The sequence below is a fragment of the Cryptotermes secundus genome, unplaced genomic scaffold (genome assembly GCF_002891405.2).
Source record: "Cryptotermes secundus unplaced genomic scaffold, Csec_1.0 scaffold117, whole genome shotgun sequence".
Classification (NCBI taxonomy): Eukaryota; Metazoa; Arthropoda; class Insecta; order Blattodea; family Kalotermitidae; genus Cryptotermes; species Cryptotermes secundus.
This window is the reverse complement of record NW_019737981.1, coordinates 46,715-73,424: the sequence shown is the minus strand read 5'-3', so window position 1 is coordinate 73,424 and position 26,710 is coordinate 46,715. Positions and strand designations below refer to the sequence as shown.

Sequence of the window (26,710 nt, the reverse complement as noted above, 5' to 3'; positions counted from 1 at the left end):
ATGTTCAACATGAGAGATTTGATTACTAAAAAGAAATGAATAGAATCACTGATTTCAAAATATGTATATGTTGGAACCTGCAGACTAGCAAAAATAAAGCTGTTGACCTCATACTTCAATATATTGCCTTCATATTACTGTGATTTATTTTGTTATTCACACCAATGGAAATATTTAATTTACTAAAGTGTATGGGCCGATCCCAGTGGCAACGCGGTCTAAGGCATGAACTGTCTTCTTAGGCTCACTCGAATGCCGGGATTGTGGGTTCGAATCCCACTACACTGTCTGTAGGCAGCAGCTTTTGAGATGGGCCAATCCCTTGTCCAGGAGTCATACTGAACTGAAATGAAGCATTTCAAAGATGCCCAGTGCTTCAGAAGGACCAACAGGAAATATGAATGAAAGAACGAATGAAAGTGTATGGCGTAAGGTGTGACAAAGGATTAAATATGCTAAAGTGTCAGAATTTTGGCTTATATTGTTCATTGCATTTCAGATTAATATGCATTTACCTCGAGAATTATGCTGATGAGAATAAGGTAATAAGAAGGGCCATCGCGTCCACTCACCAAAACATACCTCACTTGCCACACATTGGCAAATATTGTCGACAAGCAGATAGAGAAGATCAAACCCGCTGCCAACCAATACAAATCCTGTAAATTCAGTTTCATGTAATTAATGTATGTAACTGACTAGAAATACACTTCCAACAGTCTTCTAAATAAGCTGAACAGAAGAGAATGTGAGTGTTTGTGGTAATAAAACGTACATATTGATATATGCTGTCTTGGCTGCTACCACGTGTCATTCTAGGCCTTCCATCAGGCCTGTCTGGTGGCAATAAGCCATCATCTATCACTGAAGCAGTTGGTTCCCAGTCAATAACCTCTGGGCCTGCATTTGGAGGAATGTTCGGTTTGTTCATGTCAGCAACACGTAAAGGGACAGTGTGCATGGGATTCTTGTACTAGTCCTTCCACTGTCCTTTAGTGCTTAGTTGTAGAACTATCCTGTGGAGAAAGAATATTTAACATTCAGTTTGGTCACAAGCTGATATAGTAGAGCTAGCCTTACCTGTAACAATTCCACAGGCATGCACATGGGATATCACATTCATGCAGAACATACATTCTTAATATAGGCAACAACAATCAGGAGTATACCCTTTGAAATGGATGACATGTATGTTCCGTATATTATTAACATTTTATACTTTTAATGTTTTATTCCAAAAGAAATTCTGGTCACGGTAGTAGAACGGTCTAAGGCATGCACTGTCTTCACTTGCACAGAAGCCGGGATCGTGGGTATGAAGACACACTCAGGGCATGAATGTTTAGTGTTTGTGTTTCTGTGGGTGGGTGTGTGTGTGGGGGGGGGTACTTTTTCTGTGTTTGTGTACAGGTGGAGGCCTGGCGACTAGCTGATCACCCGCTCAAGGAGTCCTGTCTAATGTTGTGCCCCGATAGAGGTCAGTGACAGTATTCACCCCCAATCGGACGTCCATGCGTATCTTTTAACCTGTGCAGTGGAAAATATGCTTGCATAAGGGGACCCGCAAAAAAAACTTCCTTGCGAAAAAAAACAATAAGTGATGTATAGTAAACAAAAAACAATTACATCAGACAACCCATCAACAACTTCACATACACAATCTTCGACTACACCCGTATATTTAACCCTACACTACACAATTTTTTTTACTGAACTCTAAAAATTGTATATATATGCAGGATTGATGAAGGAATATAGGAAAAATAATGAAAAAAATATATCGCGCGTAGTCACCTTGCACATGTGCAAAACTGCGGGTACACATTACATTTATTAACACAGCAATATAAATTGAAAAAAATGAAACTTTGTATTTTATGGAGTAAAATTAACAAAAATCGTTTAAAAATATTGGAATATTTACTGAAGTGCTGTTTGAATGATTTTTAGTGAGTTTAGGCATTATGAAATGGACGGAAACAGTTTTTGTCTTTATTCAGACACAAGTTTACTCAGCATTTCTCGCACATTACAAATGTATATTATTTCCAGTTAGGATGTCTGCATGTTGTTCTCTTCTCATTCCATACAGGCCAGTGAATGAAGGGATATAATCTTACATTCTTTGGAGGCAGCGAAGATCCTTTGTGTCCAAGCCTCTTACTCTCTATTGGGTCTGAGTTGCTTGGTATGCCACGTTTCTTCTGTTCTGGGCCAGCCTGGCATAGAGTTTGGGCCAAATCTGTCCTCAACTTCTTTTGATTCATTGGCATGTCTGTTACACCTTTTTCAATCAATGTCCTTCGGTACAGTACTTAGGAATTAATATTAATGGTGTCAATCATATGAAAAAACAGGCACAGATACCATCGCTTTGATCTCAGTTTTATGTGATGTCTTCCAATGTTGCTGTCTAGTAAATCAACATTTCCCATACGGGAATTATAAACTGTAACAACTGCTTGACATGGCACTAATATGTGCTCCTTCTTCTTTCTGTCAAATCTCCTGACTTCATTTTAGGCATTTCTCCAACAAAAGTCGAAAGAAAACACACATTGCTGTTGTCTTTATACAAAACAATGGAAATGTCCACTGACTCAAAGCTTGTGATATACTCTTCAGAATAACCATGTGGTACCTTCTTGAGTTCTTTTTCATCTTGAAATTTGCAAGTTGGAATTCTGTTTCGCTGAATTGTGCCCACACACTGAATACCTTGCTTGAATAGATACACAGCTAAAGGTACAGATGTATAAAATCTGTCAAACTAGATCTTGTAATTTTGCTCTCTTGGTATTTCTCTTGACAGACGAATCACAACGTTGCCACTGGCCCCAATATCAGGTTCACCATCAAGTCGAAATTTCGGTTCATTTTCTTGCCCACTGTAAATCTCGATTTTATGAGCAAATCCCATTTCCCCGCATAACACAAAACGTTTATACCCCCATTTATGGGGCTTATCCTTCATGTATATTTTCATATGGTGCCTTGCCTTAGTGGCACACATCTGCTCGTCAATGGACAGGTGTTCAGTCATAGGCACTGACAAACATTTCTGGTTCATATAATCCAATATAGGTCTAATTTTATACAGTTTATCATGAGTAGGTTTTGAGCGCCTGGTTGCTTGGAATTATCATTGAAATGCAAGCTTCTGTGCAATTTCTCAAAGTTCCTCTGAGACATAGTCTGTTTTATTAATTCAATTCCAGTAATGTCATTCCAAAGGTCACGGACACAAGCAGGTGGAGCCAAAGGGCTTACAATTCATATGCCAATAAATTTATAAATGTCATAGCTGGTGCAGTCAATTGGCTTGTTTGGGTTTTGTTGGATGCTGTATAGATTAGTTTCATCTGCAATTTTGCTTATTATTTCGTCAGCAAAGAAATATCTAAAAAATTGATATGGTGTTGATAGCTCTAAAACTTATTGGGGAAACTTTGTATTTCCTTCGAATGGGAAAAGGTATCCAGAGAAAGGAGCACTAGATTTTTTCCCACAAAAATATGTTTTTGTGAATCAATTCGTCTTTTGTCCTAAGTGGGAACTGCAGCCACAGAGGAGTCTTTTGTATTTGAATTCACTGTTTGTGCAGCAGTTTCAGGCTCGCTTTCACTATCTGACGGTTCCACGTCCCTGTATTTTTACTGTAGGGTCTGCATCTGAATCGTCTAAGTCCAACCCTTCTTCACTATCAGATGGACATTCCAGCGCCATCAATTCATTAGATGTCATTACTTTACGTTGTCCTTTGTCCCAATATTCAAAAGAATCCATCAGGGGAAACTTTTATCATTACCAGCACAAGAAACTGAAAGAATGGAGAAACGCGTACTCAGTATTACTATGCGAATGGTCAAGCAGCAATACTGCGCACTATTGAACATGTGCAAAAGAGAAGAAAATGTGTATTACTTGCGTTTTACTCTGTAGAAGTATGTGTTATACGATGCTGCACTCACTAAAGATCCTAGATAACCAATATAATTTTTATATTACAAAATGTTGATTGTAACCACAACAAATAACCTGCACAAGACGGCACTACGCGCCAAACTGAGAATCCTTCTCACGGCAACATATAAACAAGCTGTTGTCCATAGTAACGTAGACTGGTTGGAAATTCCTTATTACCACTTAAAACGAGGAGCTTTGCTAATGTGCAAGGGAGTCTGCAATGTTAAAAGTCTCAAGGAGAACGTCGGAAATTCAATTCAAACATTGCTTTGCAGATATACAAAGCTACGCAGTGAAGGGTTAACTTCTTTCAATTTAACTACCATAATCTACTAAAAAGTAAGCAACAATTTTTATTTTTATCTTAACCACCATTGAACCAGAATCTGTATTCTAACAATCAATCGGTGAGCCGATCACGGGCAAGTACAAGTACTCACTCGTGCTGATCATAATGATAATGACCAATGGCGCTATCAGAACTCCTTTCCACAAGCACACTTTGTTTCAGCACGACTGTTCTGAGAAACTACTAAAAACAGAATGCCTCAAATAGCTTTTACTTCACAATTCCAAATTCAACATTTTCTCAACTCACGAAAGGCTGCTCGCGCAAAACCCCAAAGGTCAGCAACTTGTTGAAGGATTTACTGTCGTGCGAGTGAAACTTGACCGGGTCATTCCACTGATGCGTAAACAATCTTTACTAAATACAGCGCAATCGACGGACAAGGAAAGCGAGTCGTCAGCCGCGGTTCTGTCTCCTTGCCTTCCAGCCAGCCGCCTGGCATTTAACCTGGGTATCCAGTCTTACAAATATCCTACTTACTATCTAGCAAAATGAGCAAAGCACTAAGATCTAGCAAACCGAAGTGAAATGGAAAGTTTCATGGAGGTTGGCCAAGGCCAAACTTTGGGCTGTAGCGACAAAAGGAAAAAAAGAAATCAATTCAGGGAACGTTTCTCATCACACAATTCAGAATCACTTACCTTCCTGTCTTCTGTGTAAAATGTAAAGATTAAAGAATAATATTACCTGCTTCTTTATATGGATGTAAAATTTCAGTTTGTGGGAAGCCGATGTACGAAGAGAAAACCACTTGTTGAAGTGTTCTATAATATTTTCATGGCTATACAGTATACTAAGACGTACTTGAAGAATTGAAGATTAATAATATAATAACAATAGTGAACTCAGTACCACCTTGAATGTTCTGCTGAAACGCAACTCTATGTACTCAGCCGTTGCTAGGCAGCGAATGGTTTCTAGCCTGCGATTGGGTAGCACTCGAGCCATTGTGTCTGCTTCCCATAGTCAAACATTATTGTAGACCTTAAATAGCAATGACTGTTCACTCGCATTTGCTAAGCAATAGTACCTGAGCTGTCGCTGTAGCGTTTCCTTGAATGTGAACAGTTCCCACAAATTCTTACATCAAGGAAGAAACATAAGAGTCGTGTGCCGGGAATCCGGAAGCAATACTTCTATGGAAACGCAATAACAGTAGGCCGTTGCCTAGGAATACCTTAAGCAACAAACGTTTCCCCGGAGATGAAAGGAAAACAGATGTTTCGTTGCATTACAATGGGAAAACCAAACACTTTTCCCCTTCTCTCTCTCTCTCGTACATTTACCCACTAGTGTTCACAATGGTAGAATTCGGGAGAAGCAGCCTTCGTCTCTGGCTCTGTTGTCGTCATAACAATTCTCCCCGGGATGTAATGGGGTATCCAAGCATTTACTGAGAACAACATAAAGACGCAGGCTCTCGAAAGAAACAAACACAATATTTAATAGCCAGCGCACCAAAAAGAAAACAAACTCGTACACAATATACAGAAATGAAGCGGTTCGTACAGACAAAAGGCGAGGCACAAACAATAAAAAATTCAGCAGTTTCCCATGTAAGACATATCATGGACAGTCACGACTGATCGAACTGCAAAACTGGCCCATTTGAACAGGACTAATATAAAGAATAAAACAGGTTATACAAAATCAAGGAAATAATGATAATAACTCAAGATTAAAACGCGCGTCGCAACTTCTCTGGAATCAACTTCATTCCGTTGCGACCATGAGCATCCTTACCCTTAACGGCCGGACGGAAGAATATCCAAACATAATTTTTAAGCACACAGATCGAAACAAATTTTCGAGTTCCCAATTCTCCGACGGTCGGTAAGCAAACTTATGTTGTGCCGCAAGGGGTTATGGTAGCCTAATCCATCGGGACACTTGTGGATACCTCTCACTGGGTGTAATGCCGTAGAATTTCGGCAAGGTTTTTGTAACTTTTAGGTATTAAGTTCACTTGGTTTCACGGTAGAGAAGTTAAGACGAAGGGTAATGTTTGTAGAAAAATGCGGAAGGGCAACCTCAGTAGAAATTTGTCGCATTGCTTAGACCGCTGATTCACGCGGAAGAGGCGCGAGCGGCTGTACGCCAAAGCGTACAGAGTGCCGACTCAGCGAGACAGCCTGATGAGATCCAAACCTCTTTATCCAGCTGACCAACGAGAGACGGACCTTTGGGGGCAAATTCGCTCTAGTGAAGGGGCGAAGCTTGCCCCAAAGACATTAGTCAGCAGGGGGAAGGTTATAAGGTTGCGGACGCAACTGGAAGAGCATCTATCATTGAATCGATATCAATCAATTTATACACATCAATCTATCTGAGTGTACAATGTTAAGTGAGTAGCCAGCCAGAGGCCCGGGGGGCGAAAGCCATGGTCGTGCCAGACCAAGTGAGGGGACACCATCAGCTTCCTACACCAAGTAAGTGGAACTGTTCATATCAGTCATGGATATACAGTGAGAGATTATTAATGTGTCATGTACAGGGTTAGGGCAGAGAGAGTAGGCCCTGAGTGGGGACGTAGGAATTATCTCGAGAACTAGGGATGGTGAACCCAAGTGTAGTTTCCTCTAAATTACAATGTGTACGTAACCGGCCACTGTCGGCCATGAAAGTGGTATGTATATAAGTGTATATATTAGTAGATGGAAGTAGACCAAGTGAGGGGGATGCGTGTGTTAAAGACTTACCCCACAGTCACATCCCCTATTTCCCCGTTCTCCCGTACCTCCCTGTGTTATCGGGACTGTGAACTCACAGCCAAGAGGTAGTTAACGAGTCAAGTACCAAGTGCTTAGCCTTGCAACCAGCCATTCCCCAAGGGCGCAACGGCATGGATGGCGGAAGAGGTGGAGAGATACCTCCACGCCCCCTTCGCGCCATATGGTGACAGCTGTGGGATACCTCCACGCCCCCCGTCACCACGGCGTAACACTGGGTTAGGGGATATACAGTAACAACATGTGGAATGACAATGGAAATAATAAATGATATAATTGAATATAAATCTCTATGTACATGTAGTGCACTATCTTAACCTACCCTAATACGTAAAGTATACACAGCAACAGACATAATAATACCAAGTGACGCATGTCATCCACAAGAACACAAGATATCTGGTAATAAATACCTTATAGATCGAGTAAATAATTACCCCATCACCAAAGCAGCAAAAGATACTGAGATAGCCACTATAAATAACATACTCGTAAACAATAAGTACAACACAGATATAATTACTAAAATAACTACAAATAAAAGAAACCAAAACGTTACAAAAAAAACAGAACATTACAGAGGATTCAGAAGAACAAAAAACAAAAACGAAATGGGCAACATTCACATACATAGGAAAAGAAACAAGAGACATTACAAAAATATTTTGTGACACAAAATTAAAAATAGCATTTAGTACTAAGAATTATTTACAACATATTTTAAAATCAAAAACACAAACGAGTAAATATAACAAAAGTGGCATATACAGAATGAAATGCCTAGATTGCCCCATGGAATATATAGGACAAACTGGGAGAAAATTTAATACCAGATATAAAGAACACATACATGACATAAGACACAATAACAGCAATACAGGATACTCGGAACACATATTAAACACATGACATGCATATGGTACAATACAAAATACTATGGATATCATAGCAACAAATAAGAAAGGACAATATTTAAACACATTAGAAAACTATCATATATACAGAACAACAAAGAAAAACACACATATGAACAAAATAAATAAGGAAATATATAACCCAGTATTTCAGGAATTACACACAATTTACACAGAACAACATAACACAACCCCACCACATCTACCCCTACCACATCATAACTCAATCAATACGAAGACACACACACACATCCAACATTACAACACTCGCAGCTAAGAAGGGAACACACATCACAACACACAGTGTGTACTAAACATTAGAATACAATACATAACAGATAAACGCCGAAAGTAATAATAATAAGTACCTTTTTTCACGTTGCAGGTTTACACAGAATATAAGAAAAACGACCTCCATATTGGAAGAACCACACACGAGTTTTAATTATAACACATAAGATGAATAATCTTAACAAGTTTTAGTGTGTGTAAATTCATTATAGTTGACAAATACGCACTTTTTAAATACTTTTTAAAATAATTTTATAAAGGCAAGCAATGAAATAGATTTGCGTAATTAGGGCACCTGATGATGGCACTATGTTGCTGAAACATGTCGTGAGGTAACAGGTGAAATTGAGTGCACTGCAAGACGGCAACTGTATACATATCATGGATGGAAATCAGTGCAACAGGACGCTAAAATACAGCATTATGAATTCTGAAACTGCTGCAATTCCTAAGGCCGTGTACACTGGCCTCTATGCTGGGATTATGAAATATCTACTGTATCGTTACTCCTTCATCCTTGTTACACCATGTAAAAGAACTGGCAATTGCTCACAGTGACCTGAATATAGGCAAGTACTCACATAACCTCCACAGCCATAAGATGGCACCGAACGTTGGTCCCTTCATGTCTGGCACAAACATTGGTTCTAGGAGCAACTACTCCTTCCATATTAAGGCTTTTCCAGCTTTTTTTATAGGGTTCCAGGGGGTCGCGCAAGTACTACTCACGCGGGGATCCGCTCTGAAATAGCCTATTCTCATTGGGTGTTCATTTCCTTCTGATCACTTGCTCATACACAGTCACTCGGCTGGTGCATGATTCTCTTATGCGCGCACTTTGGAATGGCTGACTGGCGGATACCGTACACACTCACTGGTATGATCTCATACGGTTTCCGGTCAGTCATCCTGTTGACCATCCCGTCCGTTCCACTGTGTATAAGTGTTAAGATTGATTGCCTCCTATACCGCGGCATAACACTTACTTGACTACCTAGCTCGTCCGACCGCTCTGACACAAGTCTTCCTTTCTGAAACATAAGAAGAAGGAAGGAAGGTCACGTGGTAAACGAAGGTAAAGACTAACGATAAAGGACGCCAGCATATTGGCGCGGGGGCTTTGGGAAAGAGCGGAAGGATGCCAGAATTCGTGTACCCGCATTAGCATACTGTCCACAGCATGGCTCTATATCCCCCCTTGCACTGAAAAATATGAGTGTCTTAGATTTCACAGGCGACCAGATACTGTCAGGAGTTCACATGCTCATTTAAATTATCACTACTTTTTTTTCGCAGACTGTCTACCGGAAATATCCCGATGGCACATGGCTGTAACAAGTGAATCCAGAGTATCAGCAGTATATGGCTCCATGCAGCCCCCACTCGGCATTCAACAGCACACACATCTGCTATGTACTTCCGCTGAGTCATCCAGGCGCTGACCAGCTCATATTCCCCTTCCCTGGCTCCTTCCGCTGCCCGATAACGGACCCAGACGGACAACAGCACAGGAGCCGGAAGGTGTACTGATTCGGTGCGATGCGATGTGACCTCTGCAGACTGTTGGTAACGATGACGCCCCCCCATCCGAGGGAGGGGGAGTCGTCAACGAAGCTCAGCCAATCCTATCCGGCCTAGGACAGCTCTAGTAAGGAATACGATATAGCTGTCGCTCTAGAGTGGAAGATAGGACTTTCTTTACAGTGGGGTGGGACTAAGTCCCTTGTACTGCGGCCGCTTCTGGCCTGTTTTACAAGTCCCAGATAATAGGTGAGGGTGGTTGTGGAGCAATTTGTTGAATGAAGATTGGTAGGGGAAACCGAAGTACTCGGAGAAAACCTGCCCCAGTGCCACCCTGTCCACCACAAATCCCACTTGACTAGACCCGATTGAACCCGGGCCGCCGCGGTGGGAAGCCAGCTACTAACCGCTTGAGCTATGGCGTGGCCAAGATAAGACTTAGTACTATGTCTCTTACACTGACAGAATCTGAGTGTTTCAAGCTTCATCACTCAGAACAAAGAGCAAATAACTACACAAAAAAGGTTATTCCTCCGAAAAATATGGCTTCAACTGAGACACATGCGCCTTTATAATAATATCTCCAGTGTCAGAGTTTACTAACAATCCAGACGCAGGAGAAAGAAACCTTGCTATAATAAGTGGTACAAACCACCTGAAGTCTAGCTTGGAGGAACACTGCCGCGACCTAGAGCTTAACGGGTGCAACCTTACTAGAACCAAATCACCCACACGAAACTCTTCCCGTCTTCTCACTGCATTATATTTTTCAGCAACTCTGGCCGGGGCCGTCATTAAATTAGCCAAGGCCGCCTCCCAGAAATACTCTATCCTCTTAGAATCCTTATTAATCTCGAGTTCATATAATTGCCACTTAAGCCCTAGAGGATTGTTCAATTCCCTATCCAGAAATATAGAGGAAGGAGGCGCTGCAGTTGACTCATGCCATGCTGAGTTAAAGGCCATAGCTAAGGATGACAGATATTCGTCCCAACGTGTGTGCCAATAATTGTGATAAATGATCAGAGCCACCTCCAAGATGCGATTGAAAATATCAACTTGCGACCCCTGGGGATAATAGGGCGAGGTGTTAATATGCTGAATTCCCCACGAAAAACACAAGTTGTAGAACCTTCTGGATCAAACACGGCTTCATTGTCAAAGACAACAGACTGGGGAACTCGAAAGAATGGAAAGAATCTCTCCAACAGGCAGTTCTTTACAACTTCTGATGAAACCCTCCTGACAGGATGCATACAGACGAATTTAGAAAAGCCGTCCAACAACACCAACACGGCAACTTTCCCCTTTAGACTCCTGACAATGACGCCAACGAAGTCTATAAATATACGCTCCAGGGGCCTTGTCATCACCCTCTCACGAATGTACAAATCTCCCTTCTCATGTCTGGCCAATAAAACACCTTACTGCTACGATTACGCGTTTTTGTCATTCCCAAATGTGCACTCAGAATAGAGCTGTGGAAATATTTCAGCACCATAGGTTTCAACAGTTCAGGAAGAATATAACGCTTCACTTGGGCTCGCGAAGGATGATAAAAAAAACGCACCGTTATACAACTTGAAACTTCTAACCGTAGGATCTTCTTGGATGTTCTTCTGGTAGACAATATTGCATAACGGGTCTTCCATTTGATGTTCCCCTATGGACTGAATTGCCTCAGGTAGGTGTCCTAAGACCAAGCCAGGAAACATAGCTACCTCTAAGGCAGGCATGTCGACCTCAACTTGTACAGAGGGCCACCTCAGCCCTATAAATAATAGTCCAGGGCCGCACTTGAAAATAGAAATATACATTAGATTTTGATACTCGTAGTTGACAATTTAATGTTTAATTATAACCTTTATACCTTCATCACAATGTAACATCAGCACCTGTCGCTGTGTGAAAATGAACTGAATGACAATGTACGAGAGACTACCGGACTAGTAGGAGGGTGTATCTTGTCTCATTGGTCATAAAAGTGAAAGTTTGCTAGCCGCCCATTAGACAATGGCTGGGGGTTGCAAGCTAGTTTTCAAGGTAGAAATCCCTTGCACTTGTCTGTCAGTTGCCACTCTCCTTGCATTCTTACTACGCCTCCAAACGGGATTCTTGGAAATACTTGGGGTGGTGAGGCTGTGCGGATTTTAGTGCATTAACCTTCTGAAATAGAATAGTTCGTCCTTCACGAACTTTACAAACCGTTAGTTGGACAAACCCTTCTACAATTCTCAGAATCACTTTTTCGTGCAGCCTGCTAATTTATGTCTGCGTGAGACTTGTCTTCTGGTCTTTTGGAAAACTGTCTTTACAAAAAATATTTCTACTAAAATTTTAATACTGATTTTAATATCAATTAGCTCTGAAAGTTGAGGGGCCGCACTTTGTGGCTGTGGGGGCCGCATGCGGCCCGCAGGCCGTATGTTTGATACGGCAGCTCTAAGGGATCCTCATACTGCCTACCAAGGCTATCCGCTATGACATTGGCCTTCCCACTAATGTGACTCACCTTAAAGTTAAAGGGCGCGGGACACAAAACCCAAGGTCCAATTTGATTAACTCTTTAGCATGAAGCAACAACCAGGCGAGGACTTGGTTCTTGGTAGGCTGGCAGAACTCTTTATGTTCCAAGTAATTTCGGTATTTCTCGCAACCATAGACAACTGCAAGACACCCCCTCTCATACAGACAATACCTACGTTCAACGGCCAACAACTGACTACTGTAAGCTACTGGCGCTAAGTACTCACCCTTTTTCTGATGAAGAACAGTGGACATGGCGATAATTCTTAAGAAAAATCCGGTATCTGCAAAACAGGGGGTCATTGCTAAGGCCTCCTTAAGCTGTGGAAAGGTGGACTACTGGGAATCACCCCATACGAACCTAAAATTCGTACGCTACAAAGCGTGAAGCGGTTCCGTGATCTGGGAATAACAGTCTGTAAATCACTCATAGAAACCAGCCATACCTAGAAATCTATGCACTGCTTTAAGGTTCTTGGAAGGAGGAAAATTTCTAATTGCCTCTACTCTTTCCGGCACAACCCGGATCACTTGGGCCGAAACCGAGTGTCCCAAAAAGGGAATTTCTTGCTGGGCCAGACGAAGCTTATCGTGATTCAAGGTGAACCCAGCCTTCTGAAACCTAGCAAAAATTGCCTTCAGGTGTCTGAGATGCTCAGCAAAAGAACTGCAATACACTACCAAATCATCCATAGAGTTGTAGATAAACTTGTGTTTATCTACAACGCCTTAAAAATTTTCATACTCGATAACTGTTTTTATAAAGTGGACGAGTTTCTCTCGTGTGAGAGAAACACTATTCAATTATAATCACATAATTCATGAATAATCGGTTTTGGGAATCCCTGCTGCGCAGTTTTCCTTTCTTTTTTCCACCAACAAAGATAACACAGTCGGAGATGTACCTGAATGGGCTACTCTGCAGAGATTGCAGATACCAAGAAGATGCACCAGGAAGGGAGAGCAGATGTAATGAGATGTTGCAGTGCGGAGTCTACAGTGAAACGTTATACCAGTGCTATCACCAAATTCACCAATATCTCTAAAGCCAAGCCATAGCTTAAGCAGTTAGTCGCTGGCTTCCCACCGCTCTGGTCTAGGTCAAGTGGGATTTGTGATGGACAGGGTGGCGTTGGGGCAGGTTTTCCCCTGCTAATTCTCATTCCATCAAATTCTCCATAAGCATAATCGCGGCACAGGTACAATAGGACATATGGAGCCTGACGTACCGAGGGGACCTAATATAGATTCCACCTCACACTATACGAACTCTAACTACTGTAATCTACTGTAATCTATTGTAAACAATTGTAAGTATTGTAACTTTACTCTCTTATTGTAATCCGCAATGTACAGTAACTGACTTGTCCTACATCATGTGACAATGATCTATAGAGAATAAATAAATAAATACAACTGGCCAAGCATAACAGAGTTCAACTGATATTGGTGCCAGATCATGAGTTTATTGTTGGTAATGAAACACAGATAAGCTGGCAAGAACAGGAAAGTATTGCAGGGAATGAGATGGCAATCAGCTGGCAAGAACAGGATCTGAACATCTGTTCATAGGACATGAACCAGCTTGCAGCATATCAACTGGAATCGCTAAGAAGGCAGTCATGGATTAAACAGAAATCGTAAAAAACACTGGGGAATCCATAACTGGACTCAAACAGGCAAAAGGACTTATACTAGGGCCCTCTGGCAGAAGAATGATTCGTTAAAATTAAACAGAAACCAATTATAATGGGTGGTAGGACAATTTACAGGACAATGTCACATAAAAGAGCACCTCTTCAAACTGGGACTGACACATAACTCTATCTGCAAAAGGTGAACCAGCCACACATACCTTATGTGACTGTGAGGCCCCTATACACAAAGTCCTACATTTCATTTAAGTTTACAATTAAGGGCTAACTAGAAGGGTAAGCACAACAGATCATTGAAGGGTGTGATGCATGGGCCAGATAATTGTGGTCTACCCCTTATGCATTCATGCATTCACTCAGTCAATACCCAGATGAAAAGAGACCAGGAAGGTTTGCTACACTGTGAGTGGATGTATTTGCTACATCATAAATCTTTTTGCCCTAAGGTATATGTGAAGAGGTTATGTTTATCTCTTGTTTGCAGAAACTACGTAACCCAAGTCACAAAAGTTGCTTTATCCAATTCTGTACAGGAACCATGCAAACGTGGGCGTGGCATCAGGTTCAACACAAACTGATTTCATGATTGACGCAGGACAACATTCTATAACAATGGCAATGGCAGTCATTTCTGATATACTGGAGTAAAACGACCTTTTCTAAATAATATTTTATAATAATTACAGTGTATAAATTATAATCACAATTTATTTAGTCAGATAGCCAAAGTTTAATAACTGGTCTCCATAAGCTTGACCAAACTATCTTAGAACACCTTCAAAGAAATTCACATAGCATGTAAGTTCTCCAACAAGGGGATTCAGTAAACAGTACACAGAGTTCCAGTGAGTTGATACACAATATAAACATTCTGTTTGTAGTTCTTTCAAATTTTACAACATTTAAGCCCATGGAGCCACTGCTAAATATATGAAGTTTAACAACAGGACAGTTTATTTAATCTTTTTCATCTGTGTCACCATAAGATACCTTTTACACAGTTCCATGTCTTGACATTTATGTGCTATTTTCTGATCATCATGATATACTCATATAAACATAAAAAGTTAAACATTAGGCAACACATATAATTATGTTCTATAACTATGATTATCAGTGGGTTAAAATAATATTATTACATATCAGTATAACAATAAAAGAATAAAATCCCATTTATACAAAAATCCTTCCTGTGGAAGAACTATGTGTTTCACACTGGCTACTTCTTGTTTGATTTCTCTTCAGTTTTGTATGTTGTTTTGCTACCATTGGTATATTTATATAATATGTTTCTGAAAATATGCATTAGTATTTGCGTTTCTTATTTGGTGTCATGGACATACACCACATGCTTGTTACAGCCTCACATTTTGGAGCAACACATAATTTTGTGTGAACTGTTCAGCTTCATTTTCCTTCCCTTATGGCACTGTACATGAGCATAATTTTTGTTCTTAAACTAAACAATTGTGAGCTAAGGAATTAGAAGATAAGAAAAAGGGTAAAGCTATCGATGTAACTTGCCATGGAGGCCCACAGGTGTTCAAGATGACAGGGCTTCCAAATTTTCTAGACAAGTGTCTCATAGACAGTGGTGAGGTTGTCAGCCTCACCTGCTGGCTGCCCTTTAGGCCCAGGAAGAATTTTGGTGCTCATTTCTTTTAGAGGCTGAGGCGAACCTGGGCCATAGTGTAGCAAGAAGGGTTAGGCCAATTGAAAAATGCAGTGACCTCATCAGGCATCAAACCCGTGACCTTCCAGCTTGTAGCATAATGCCTCGACAAAGTAGGCTACTGCATGCTCCAATTGAAAGGTAAACCATTATGAACTGGTACTACAATTTCTGAAGTCCACAGGTGTTACTCAGTTATGTCAGTGTCATTATGTTGCTTTGCATATACTTCCATGTACTACATATCACCAGAAAACACTGGCTGCTGTAAAATTAGATGTACTGACACAAAGTATAGGACTGAAGGACCACACTTTGTAACATACTCACTGCAACAGCAGAAGTAACCACTACAGGCAATGCCCTCTATGAGTGGCAGTGACACCTTGTTACTTCTTTGCAGATATTTTGTACTGGCTCCAATAAACATCATATGACCATCAAGAAATGTTCACAGATTACAGTAAGGAGAAGTGTTCACCCTTCTAATTGAAGCTGCCTGCATTAGACAGTTCAGCCATGGCTTCTTGGTCGAAGGTTCAAACTGACATTTAAGTATCTTGCCATGAATGCATTTATACATTAGCACCATATGAAAAGTGAAATATATTACAAATATATAGATCAATCACATTCAAAATTATTACAAAGATTCAGACCAACCATATATAAAATTATGAGATTCAAGCATGTAATATATTTATAACTACGTTCTCCTCCATTCTCTGATTATGTATAGTTCATTGTGACATTTCCATATTGATTTTGTCCAACTCAATCAAAAATTTTATGGTAACAAAATTAAAGAAAAAAATAAGGGTTATCCCAGTTATTATGCAGGCATTGAGGCTGGAAGGTTTCCAAACTTCTCTTTCTTCATTGTAAAGGTCACGGAAAATCATCCCAAGGAAAACAGCAGCCTGTTCACAAAATACATTACCTTAAATCAACACTAAATAAAGTTTAAATACTCAGCAGACATATAGTAACAAAGGTTCTTATTTTACTGACATAGATTCACTTTGATATTCCAAAATAAATATTTTCTTCATTTAAATTGGTTACAATTATATAAACAGCAGTTCTTTCATACCAGGTGTTTTCTACCTGTAGGCTGTGACACACTAGCAGGTTGTGAAAATGGAAATTAAAATCAAGAAAGTGTTGATATTTTTCAGAATTAAGTGCCTCAACATTCCTTTGTGTTCAAAACAAAATGAAATACCTACTTCAGGAGTGAAACTCTTTCACCCCAAAATGTAAACAGCAATAGAGTCAATAAACGGCTTATTATTCATTCAGTCAAGAAATATCTGTTTCATTTGTATGTTGTTTACCATTTATTGATAGCAGAAGCAAACATCATTTTATCAAAGATTACCAGGCAGAATTCATGAAACCCACTTTCCTGTTGCACTAAGCGGCCTCCGTAGCCTAGGGGTAACGTTCCCACCTCACGACTCAAGATACGCGGGTTCAAACTCGGTGGAGGTCATGGAATTTTTAAGGGCAGAAAAATTTAGGGAACAAGTCCTCTGGGAGGGGCTTTAAGCCGTGTGCCCCGTGTTGTAGATTTACGGCACATAAAAGATCCTCATGTCTCTAGGAGACCTCTGAGCAAAATTGGGCAAATTTTCCTGCCCAAGTAGTTTCCAATGCCTCCGGTAGATGGGGAAGTATTGGGTACCATTGCTGGCATCGCTGGCTGAACGGGGCTGATAGCGAGCACCAGTACTGGAAGGGTATGGCGACAGTAGAAATTAAAGGGGGACGTACAATAGATCAAAACTGGTCGCAGTGCATGGGGAAACCCACCCCCTCCAATAATAATAATAACAATAATAATAATAATAATAATAATAATTCCTGTTGCACTGACTTACACTTCTGCAAATTTTCTTCCATTAATGCCACAATTAGAGGACGTAAATTTATAATCCAACATATTGTGGCATAGAGACCCGTTGCTGTGCAGACACCTCGNGGCAAATTTTCCTGCCCAAGTAGTTTCCAATGCCTCCGGTAGATGGGGAAGTATTGGGTACCATTGCTGGCANGTTTCTGATCTACTGCCCTAAGTGTCCATGTTTCAGCCCCATACAGAGCTATGCTCCAAATGTAGCATTTCACTAGTTTCTTCTTCAAATTTAAGTCCAATTTGCTGGTAAAAAGATTCTTCTTCTTGCTAAATGCAGCTATTGCCATGGCAATCCTGGATTTAGTTTCACTAGTACACCTTCCATCATCTGTTAACAAGCTACCCAAATATTTAAAACATGTCACATTCTCCAGTTGTTTTTGGTCTATCTTTATTGTGACTGGGGTTGGTTGTCTCGAGATTTTCATTACTTTTGTCTTTCCACATACAACAATATAGGAACTGTTAAAAGTGGTGTTTTGTGTTGGGTCCACCCCAAGGCTATACATCAAGGACCCCAGGGCAGGTAAGACGATAATTGACAGAGAGCTGTGACTTGGTAGTCAAAAGAGTTGAAATCTGCAAGAGAGGTGGAGAAATGATGGCACTGCAGTTCAGTTGATGATTGAGTGTGTTTAGTTGTGAAATATTCGGTGCACAGGAAGGACCTGAACACAGGAAGCTGAAGAATTTCCACCATTAGAAGCCATTGCCAGGGAACAGCTGTTGCAAGACAGTGGGCTAGAAAAGGCTCAAGTGCTGTAGTGAATTGTAAAGTGTGGAGATCAGCAATAGCACTGTAATTACTTGTAGTTCCGAGTTGTGTCAATAAATCCAATTTCCAATCTATACCCCATCTATAGTCACCACACGTCCTAAATCGTGACAATATAAATTCATTTTAGCCCACGGGCTAGCTACATTTTCACATCATTATATTTGGGCCAACTCAAAATCTGTTGCCTGCAATTGTAAATACACATGCTGGACAAACATGGCAGGATAACAGATTTTCTCTCCACCACATCAAGACTGACTGGTGATCTCATAAACCTGGTCCTTTTATTTAAGTAAGGAGAGAGTAGGCTAAAAACAGCTGGCAAGAGCATGTACCTCAGTAGGCTATATCATTTTTCATTTTTTCACCTCTTTCAGCATTCAGAAATATGGGGAATTTTCACAATATATTGACACGTGTTGGCTCTGTGATGCGACAAATAACTTCATGCCGGTCTTGGATCCAGTGAATTTCTCTTTCGCATACTTGCTCATACGTATAATCCGGCTTTTGAGCAGCACGCCATAATATTGTGACATGTTGAACCCTACCTCCCCAGCGGTAACGTAGCGCTCGCGTAATAGGCGAGTAATCACCCCGCGTCATGGTAGCTATGCAACGCGTGGTGACGTCACGAGCGGAGCCGAAGATAGCCGAGCCCCCATAACCTGGTAACTATTCAATGCGAGTCAACAGCGGTGACGTAACCGGATGACGTGGCACTCATTACGCAACAAGCAAGCACTGCAGCTATATAAGTGAGCTGCACGGCGGCTGGAGTTCAGTTGTACTAGTGAGTTGTACAGTGACAGCCGCCGAGTCGAGACGTAGAGTCAGCCAGTCAGTTGTATTCTGGCATTTGGAGTGTACTATTTGTGATACTGCAGATAGCAGTAATCGTAAATCTGTAATTTGGGTGATTGTGAGAGTGGATGTGAAGTAAACTTCGCTATATAAAATACGGCGTGAAGTTATTTGTCGCGATCTACGCCCGATACGCAACAATATATATTGTGACATGCCTAACCGTTGTGGGCAAGGGGAGGTAGAACGAGTTACCACGAAGACAGGCCCTTGATAAACGGTTGGGTGCCAGGTTACGCAACAGTAAGAAAAGCGGTGTTTCTCCATGCCAAGCCGAGTAAGCCAAAGTGAGCCGAGCTGAGCCGACACACACTGGTTGCTACGCGGCGATAAACAACTCTTGGCAGCGTTGCCCAGCAACACCTGTAAACATGGTAATTGGGCAACAGGGAAGCGTGGCGTTTTCCGTTGTCTGGCTGAGGGTATATAAGAGAACTGCACTGCCTAAGGAGTGAGTGCTCATGTGGAGGCGGGGTCGAATACCTCCACCGTGACCCTGTGAGATGTAGGAGGTGACAAAAGGGGAAGTCTCAAATCTGAGAGAGTAAAATATGGCTGCGAGCCCCAAGGGACTCAGACCAGAAATAGATTACGCTGGCAAAGACCAGCAGCATATGTAAAAGAAAGACCCGTCACCTCATCAGAGAGACTGTAACTGTCAAACAGTAGTAAATATCTGGTCATGAGCCCCACATGGGGCTTGACACCAAGACTTACTGACTTGTCGCAATGTGACTTGGACTTGGACTAAGGAGTGAGTTAAAATGTAGCAGCCGCCGAAGAGAGTTGAATTGTAGCAGTCGCTGAGTTCAGTTGTAGCGAGTGAATCGTGAACGTGAAGAAGACCGGAACATGTGATGAGAGGCGAGAGTGTAGTACAGTTAAATTGGGAGTGTGTAATTCAACAACAGTTGTATAGCTCCCGCGTTATTAATATGTGAAGACTATTGAAGATAGTGTAAACAGACTACTGTGTAGGATTTATAAATTGTGACATAAGTAATTGTAGTTACGACTTGTAGGTTATTAAATAAACCGAATAACAATCCGAACGGCATCAACAGTAGCAAAACACGTTACAATATATATAACTTGAACTTAGACTCAGATTAACTGTATTAAATATGTTCATTGCCAAAGTTTAACTTTGTAAGGCTGAGTCTGCATAATTAAGAGTTAATTTATGTAAAACTGACCCTCATGCAATCAGAACCATAATACAGTAACTATATGGCATTTGAGATTTTCACAGCAGTGTGGACTCACATTCTGGTCTTCAACGTTATGTTACCCAGAAGAAAACAGGAACTGTACAGGATCTGAGGTTCTCACACCGGTGCTTATGAAGAGTATCTTCTGGGATATGACAATGTGTATTCTATTGAAAGTCAACTGACAGCATTCCCAGTGGTATCTTGCTCAGCTTATTCAACCCTGAAGATAGAGGTGATGTTCTTCCAAAATGAGAGCTGACTTTAAATGGGCTACTTAACACTGTTGTTACACCAAGTTTATGTGGGACCAGTTGGGAGCTCTGTTGTCCCTGTTGCAAAGCACAGAGTTCATGCCACAAGTGATCTGAGGGGGTGAGGGTTTCTTCCCTGCTTTGAAGTGCCCAGAAGTTGGGTTTCTTATTTTTTGCTGTATTGGAGAGATCTGTCAAAAGCTATGGCAAGGGTTCACTGAGAGTAAGAGTATAAGAATCTCTTGCTAGGGGTAAATAACCTATTAAGAAGAGCAATTGGACAGGGTGGCAATGAAGTGGGTCAGTGAAAGGAGGCTCTTCTGTAAGGAACTTAGGTTTCAGCTCGAATGCAGCAATGGGGAGCAAGCTGTTCCTGTCAGTAAAAGAAAGTGAGTGACTGTAGACTTCTTGCCAACAGTAATCCAAAATAAATTTTCCTCTCACACTGGAGGGCAATGTTGGCTCCTGATGTCAAGTAAATATAGCTCTTAGCTCTTGAGGGTTTTCATGTGTGTCCTAGGAGGGTAAAACTGAAAGAGGTATCTTGATGACGGTGAAGAGTCTGCCCATCAAAGAGAAGGAGGCGGATGTTGGTGATGAAATCCATCCTGAGGGTAACTGAGGTCCTGTTAGCAACTTAGGCAAGATCTGGGACTTTTGGCTGATATACTATACTAACATATTGCGAAATGTTGCGCAATGGAGGACAACCCCTCCTTATCCAGCAGTGACGTGGCAGGTGAGTCAGCGCTCTGTCCCCACCCCACCGCACTGTGACATGGCATGCAACACCGCTGTCGACATGACATCAGGCAACAGCGGTACCCATTGCGTAACAGGCAACCGCTGCGACAATATACGAGTAACTGAACCACACTGCCTACGAACCGAGTTGAAATGTGGCCGTCGCCAAGTTCAGCTGTTGTCAGTTAAAGTTTATCAGCGGCCGAAGACAGTTCTCCAGTCAGTAGTGAATGAGATAAAGTGTATCAGCCGCCGAAGTGAGTTCCCAAGGCAGCAGTTACGAATTAAAGTGTAGCAGCCCATGAAGTGAATTGAAATGTAGTAGTCATCGAGTTTATTGGTAACTAGTGAATCGTGACAGTGTGCAGAGATGTGTGTGTAGGGTTTGTAAAGGGTGTAAACTCGCAACATTTTTGTAATTAATTGTAGCCGATACTGGTAGGTTGTTAAATAAACCAATTAACAATCTAAATGGGGTCTTCAGTAACGATACACATTACAATATACTATATTAAGCATTGAAGACACATCACAATCACCTATACTGAACATTATCAGTTAACCTTTTTACATGTTGGGGCATGAAAGAATTTATATTGTCAGATATATTCATTTTCCAAAGATCTGAGGTTTACAGCATAGTTCTGCTTCCCCACTTCTGATGAGTTCTCTTAATCATAACATTGATGATAGTACTACTGTCGACCACACAATGGAAAGAGGGAGGAAAAAGCTAGTAATGTTCAACATGAGAGATTTAATTACTAAAAGGAAATGAATAGAATCACTGATTTCAAAATATGTATATATGTTGGAACCTGCAGACTAGCAAAAATAAAGCTGTTTACAGCAATATATTGCCTTCATATTACTATGATTTATTTTGTTATTCACACCAATGGAAATATTTAATTTACTAAAGTGTATGGGCCGATCCCAGTGGCAACGCGGTCTAAGGCTCCCCATACACACACAGTTTGGCCTTCCGATCAACCTTACAGGCAAAACTGTGGCAGTTTACACTTTCCCTTTCCTCCCAATACACGCGCAGATAAAGCGGCAGGTTTCATGCCACAATCACGGTCTTCCAGTGATGAGTCACACGTCACGTGCTACAGTCCTGCAGGCAGAACTGACAGAGTGACGGGTTTCCCACAGGCGAACAGTCCAAACGATTGGCCGGGCGGCGGCACCACTCACGTCAGTTTTGCCTTTCAGTTTTCAACTGTGCAGGCCGAACTGGAGGCCAAACTGTGTGTGTATGGGGGCCCTAAGGCATGAACGGTTTTCTTAGGCTCACTCAAATGCTGGGATTGTGGGTTCGAATCCCACTTGGAGGAATAGATGTCTGTATGCATTTATTCTGGGTGTAGGCAGCAGCTTTTGAGATGGGCGAATCCCTTGTCTAGGAGTCCTACCGAACTGAAATGAAGCATTTCACAGATGCCCAATGCTTCAGAAGGAGCAACAGAAAATATGAATGAAAGAACGAATGAATTTGTATGGTGTAAGGTGTGACAAATGATTAAATATGCAGAAGTGTCAGACTTTTGGCTCACACTGTTCATTGCATTTGAAATTAATAAGCATTTACCTCGAGAATTATGCTGAGGCTTATCGAGATGAGACCAACGTAATAAAAAAGGATATCATCTCCACTCTCCAAAACATACTTAAGTTGGCTAAGATTGGCAGCGACTAATGCTATGCATATCATCATGATGACCCTACATGATGGTGTAAGACAGACAACCTGTAAATTCAATTTAATGTAATTAATGTATGTAACTGACTAGAAACACACTTCCAACAGTCTTCTAAATAAGCTGAACAGAAGAGAATATGAGTGTTTGTGGCAATAAAACATATCTCTGGATGTCTGCTTACTTGTCTGCTACCAGGCATAATTCCAGGCCTGTTTGGTGGCGATAAGCCATCATCTATCACTGAAGCAGTTGGTTCCAAGTCAATAACCTCTGGGCCTGCATTTGGAGGAATGTTCGGTTTGTTCATGTCAGCATCAAGTAAAGGAACAGTGTGCATGGGAATCTTGTATTAGTCCTTCCACTGTCCTTTAGTGCTTAATTGTAGAATTATCCTGTGGAGAAAGAGCATTTAACATTCAGTTTGGTCACAAGCTGTGATATTGTAGAGCTAGCCTTACCTGTGACAATCCCACAGGCATGCACATGGGATATCAGATTCATGCGGAACATACATTCTTAATATAGGCAACAACAATCAGGAGTATACCCTTTGAAATGGATGACATGTATGTTCCATATATTATTAACATTTTATACTTTTAATGTTTTATTCCAAAAGATATTCTGGTCATGGTAGCAGAACGGTCTAAGGCATGCACTGTCTTTGCTTGCACAGAAGCCGGGATCGTGGAAATGAAGACACACTCAGGGCATGGATGTTTAGTGTTTGTGTATAGGTGGAGGCCTGGCGACTAGCTGATCACCCGCCCAAGGTGTCCTGTCTAATGTTGTGCCCCAATAGAGGTCAGTGACAGTATTCACCCCCAATCGGACATCCATGCATTTCTCTTAACCTGTGCGGTTGAAAATATGTTTGCATAAGGGTACCCGCAAAAAAAACTTCCTTGCGAAAAACAACAACAATAAGTGATCTATAGTAAACAAAAAACAATTACATCAGACAACAAATCAACAATTCACACAAACACACACACAACCTTCGACTACACCCGTATATTTAACTTCTTTCAATTTACCTACCATAATCTACTAAGCAGTAAGTAACAATTTTTATTTTTATCTTAACCACCATTGAACCAGAATCTGTATTCTAACAATCAATCGGTGAACCGATCACGGGCAAGTACAAGTACTCACTCGTGCTGATCATAATGATAATGATGACCAATGGCGCTATCAGAACTCCTTCCCACAGGCACACTTTGTTTCAGCACGACTGTTCTGAGAGATACCAGCATTATGTAAATTTAAAATTACTTTGAAAACATTTCTATTAAAACATTGCTTTTATAGCATAGATGAGTTCCTCTCCTATGTGGACAAGACTTAGTTCACATTAGGATCATATAATAATTTGAAAGTAAGAACAATTGAGCTTAGCTTAACACACACTAGGAGTGTATACTGCGTAACTCTCTTCTTGCAGGAAACAGGACGCCATGTCCTGGAGAAAACACAGCAGGGACTATGGGATATGGAGCCGAGGCGGTGGGACTGGTGCTGCTAGAAACCAGTGTATCTGGGAGGTCTTGTGACCGGCCAATTCGATCAAGGTTTTCCGTGGTTTTCCTTGGTCCCAGAGCAAATGCTGAGTTGGTACCCAAATTCCACGTTGCACTGCATGCTTCACATGCAGCCCCCCCCAATAGTAACATTATGAAACTTATTATACCATAACTACACAAGAATGACATGTCTTATATCATGTATAATGATCCATGGATATGAAATAAATGAAATGAAATGAAATGAAACAGAATGCCTCAAATAGCTTTTACTTCACAATTCCAAATTCAACATTTTCTCAACTCACGAAAGGCTGCTCGCGCAAAACCCCAAAGGTCAGCAACTTGTTGAAGGATTTACTGTCGTGCGAGTGAAACTTGACCGGGTCATTCCACTGATGCGTAAACAATCTTTACTAAATACAGCGCAATCGACGGACAAGGAAAGCGAGTCGTCAGCCGCGGTTCTGTCTCCTTGCCTTCCAGCCAGCCGCCTGGCATTTAACCTGGGTATCCAGTCTTACAAATATCCTACTTACTATCTAGCAAAATGAGCAAAGCACTAAGATCTAGCAAACCGAAGTGAAATGGAAAGTTTCATGGAGGTTGGCCAAGGCCAAACTTTGGGCTGTAGCGACAAAAGGAAAAAAAGAAATCAATTCAGGGAATGTTTCTCACCACACAATTCAGAATCACTTACCTTCCTGTCTTCTGTGTAAAATGTAAAGATTAAAGAATAATATTACCTGCTTCTTTATATGGATGTAAAATTTCAGTTTGTGGGAAGCCGATGTACGAAGAGAAAACCACTTGTTGAAGTGTTCTATAATATTTTCATGGCTATACAGTATACTAAGACGTACTTGAAGAATTGAAGATTAATAATATAATAACAATAGTGAACTCAGTACCACCTTGAATGTTCTGCTGAAACGCAACTCTATGTACTCAGCCGTTGCTAGGCAGCGAATGGTTTCTAGCCTGCGATTGGGTAGCACTCGAGCCATTGTGTCTGCTTCCCATAGTCAAACATTATTGTAGACCTTAAATAGCAATGACTGTTCACTCGCATTTGCTAAGCAATAGTACCTGAGCTGTCGCTGTAGCGTTTCCTTGAATGTGAACAGTTCCCACAAATTCTTACATCAAGGAAGAAACATAAGAGTCGTGTGCCGGGAATCCGGAAGCAATACTTCTATGGAAACGCAATAACAGTAGGCCGTTGCCTAGGAATACCTTAAGCAACAAACGTTTCCCCGGAGATGAAAGGAAAACAGATGTTTCGTTGCATTACAATGGGAAAACCAAACACTTTTCCCCTTCTCTCTCTCTCTCGTACATTTACCCACTAGTGTTCACAATGGTAGAATTCGGGAGAAGCAGCCTTCGTCTCTGGCTCTGTTGTCGTCATAACAATTCTCCCCGGGATGTAATGGGGTATCCAAGCATTTACTGAGAACAATATAAAGACGCAGGCTCTCGAAAGAAAACAATAACAATATTTAATAGCCAGCGCACCAAAAAGAAAACAAACTCGTACACAATATACAGAAATGAAGCGGTTCGTACAGACAAAAGGCGTGGCACAAACAATAAAAAATTCAGCAGTTTCCCATGTAAGACATATCATGGACAGTCACGACCGTCACGACTGATCGAACTGCAAAATTGGCCCATTTGAACAGGACTAATATAAAGAATAAAACAGGTTATACAAAATCAAGGAAATAATGATAATAACTCAAGATTAAAACGCGCGTCGCAACTTCTCTGGAATCAACTTCATTCCGTTGCGACCATGAGCATCCTTACCCTTAATGCCCTTAATGGCCGGACGGAAGAATATCCGAACATATTTTTTAAGCACACAGATCGAAACAAAGTTCGAGTTCCCAATTCTCCGACTGTCTGTAAGTGCGCCTGCAAAATTTGGAAACCAGTTGCCTGCTCGAAATTGGCGATATTTCTTGAAAATCGCGGTTGCGTCGCGGTAATGAATCGTACTCATTATACATCACTGGATCGACTCGGATTGAATGCAAATTTATGCAAAATACGTGCTGCATTAATTGTAATGAAAAAATAT

At 41.1% G+C, this 26,710-nt stretch overlaps 1 protein-coding gene and 1 long non-coding RNA gene across 9 annotated transcripts; both read right to left on the bottom strand.

Moving 5' to 3' along the window:
- Window positions 1-298: 298 nt before the first annotated feature.
- LOC111870548 lies at window positions 299-5,710 on the bottom strand. The gene is made up of 3 exons (XR_002843871.2): window positions 4,407-5,710; window positions 776-1,016; window positions 299-659 (listed from the first exon to the last, which is right to left on the bottom strand). It is a non-coding gene; the product is annotated as an uncharacterized LOC111870548 (long non-coding RNA).
- An 8,931-nt stretch (window positions 5,711-14,641) lies between these two features.
- LOC111870547 lies at window positions 14,642-26,558 on the bottom strand. Of its 8 annotated transcripts, XR_004513679.1 has the most exons (5): window positions 26,194-26,277; window positions 25,714-26,076; window positions 23,280-23,490; window positions 22,987-23,145; window positions 14,642-16,543 (listed from the first exon to the last, which is right to left on the bottom strand). XR_004513679.1 is itself a non-coding variant. In XM_023862917.2 (4 exons), exons 2-4 carry the CDS (start codon window positions 23,433-23,435, stop codon window positions 16,364-16,366), a joined length of 495 nt encoding a protein of 164 aa, XP_023718685.1. In that variant the 5' UTR covers window positions 23,436-23,490; window positions 26,437-26,558; the 3' UTR covers window positions 14,642-16,363. The 8 variants fall into 8 exon arrangements, 7 of the variants coding, with proteins under 7 accessions (XP_023718685.1, XP_023718682.1, XP_023718683.1 ...); XM_023862917.2 differs by lacking the exons at window positions 25,714-26,076; window positions 26,194-26,277 and adding an exon at window positions 26,437-26,558; XM_023862914.2 differs by having other exon boundaries at window positions 25,714-26,290.
- Window positions 26,559-26,710: the final 152 nt, after the last annotated feature.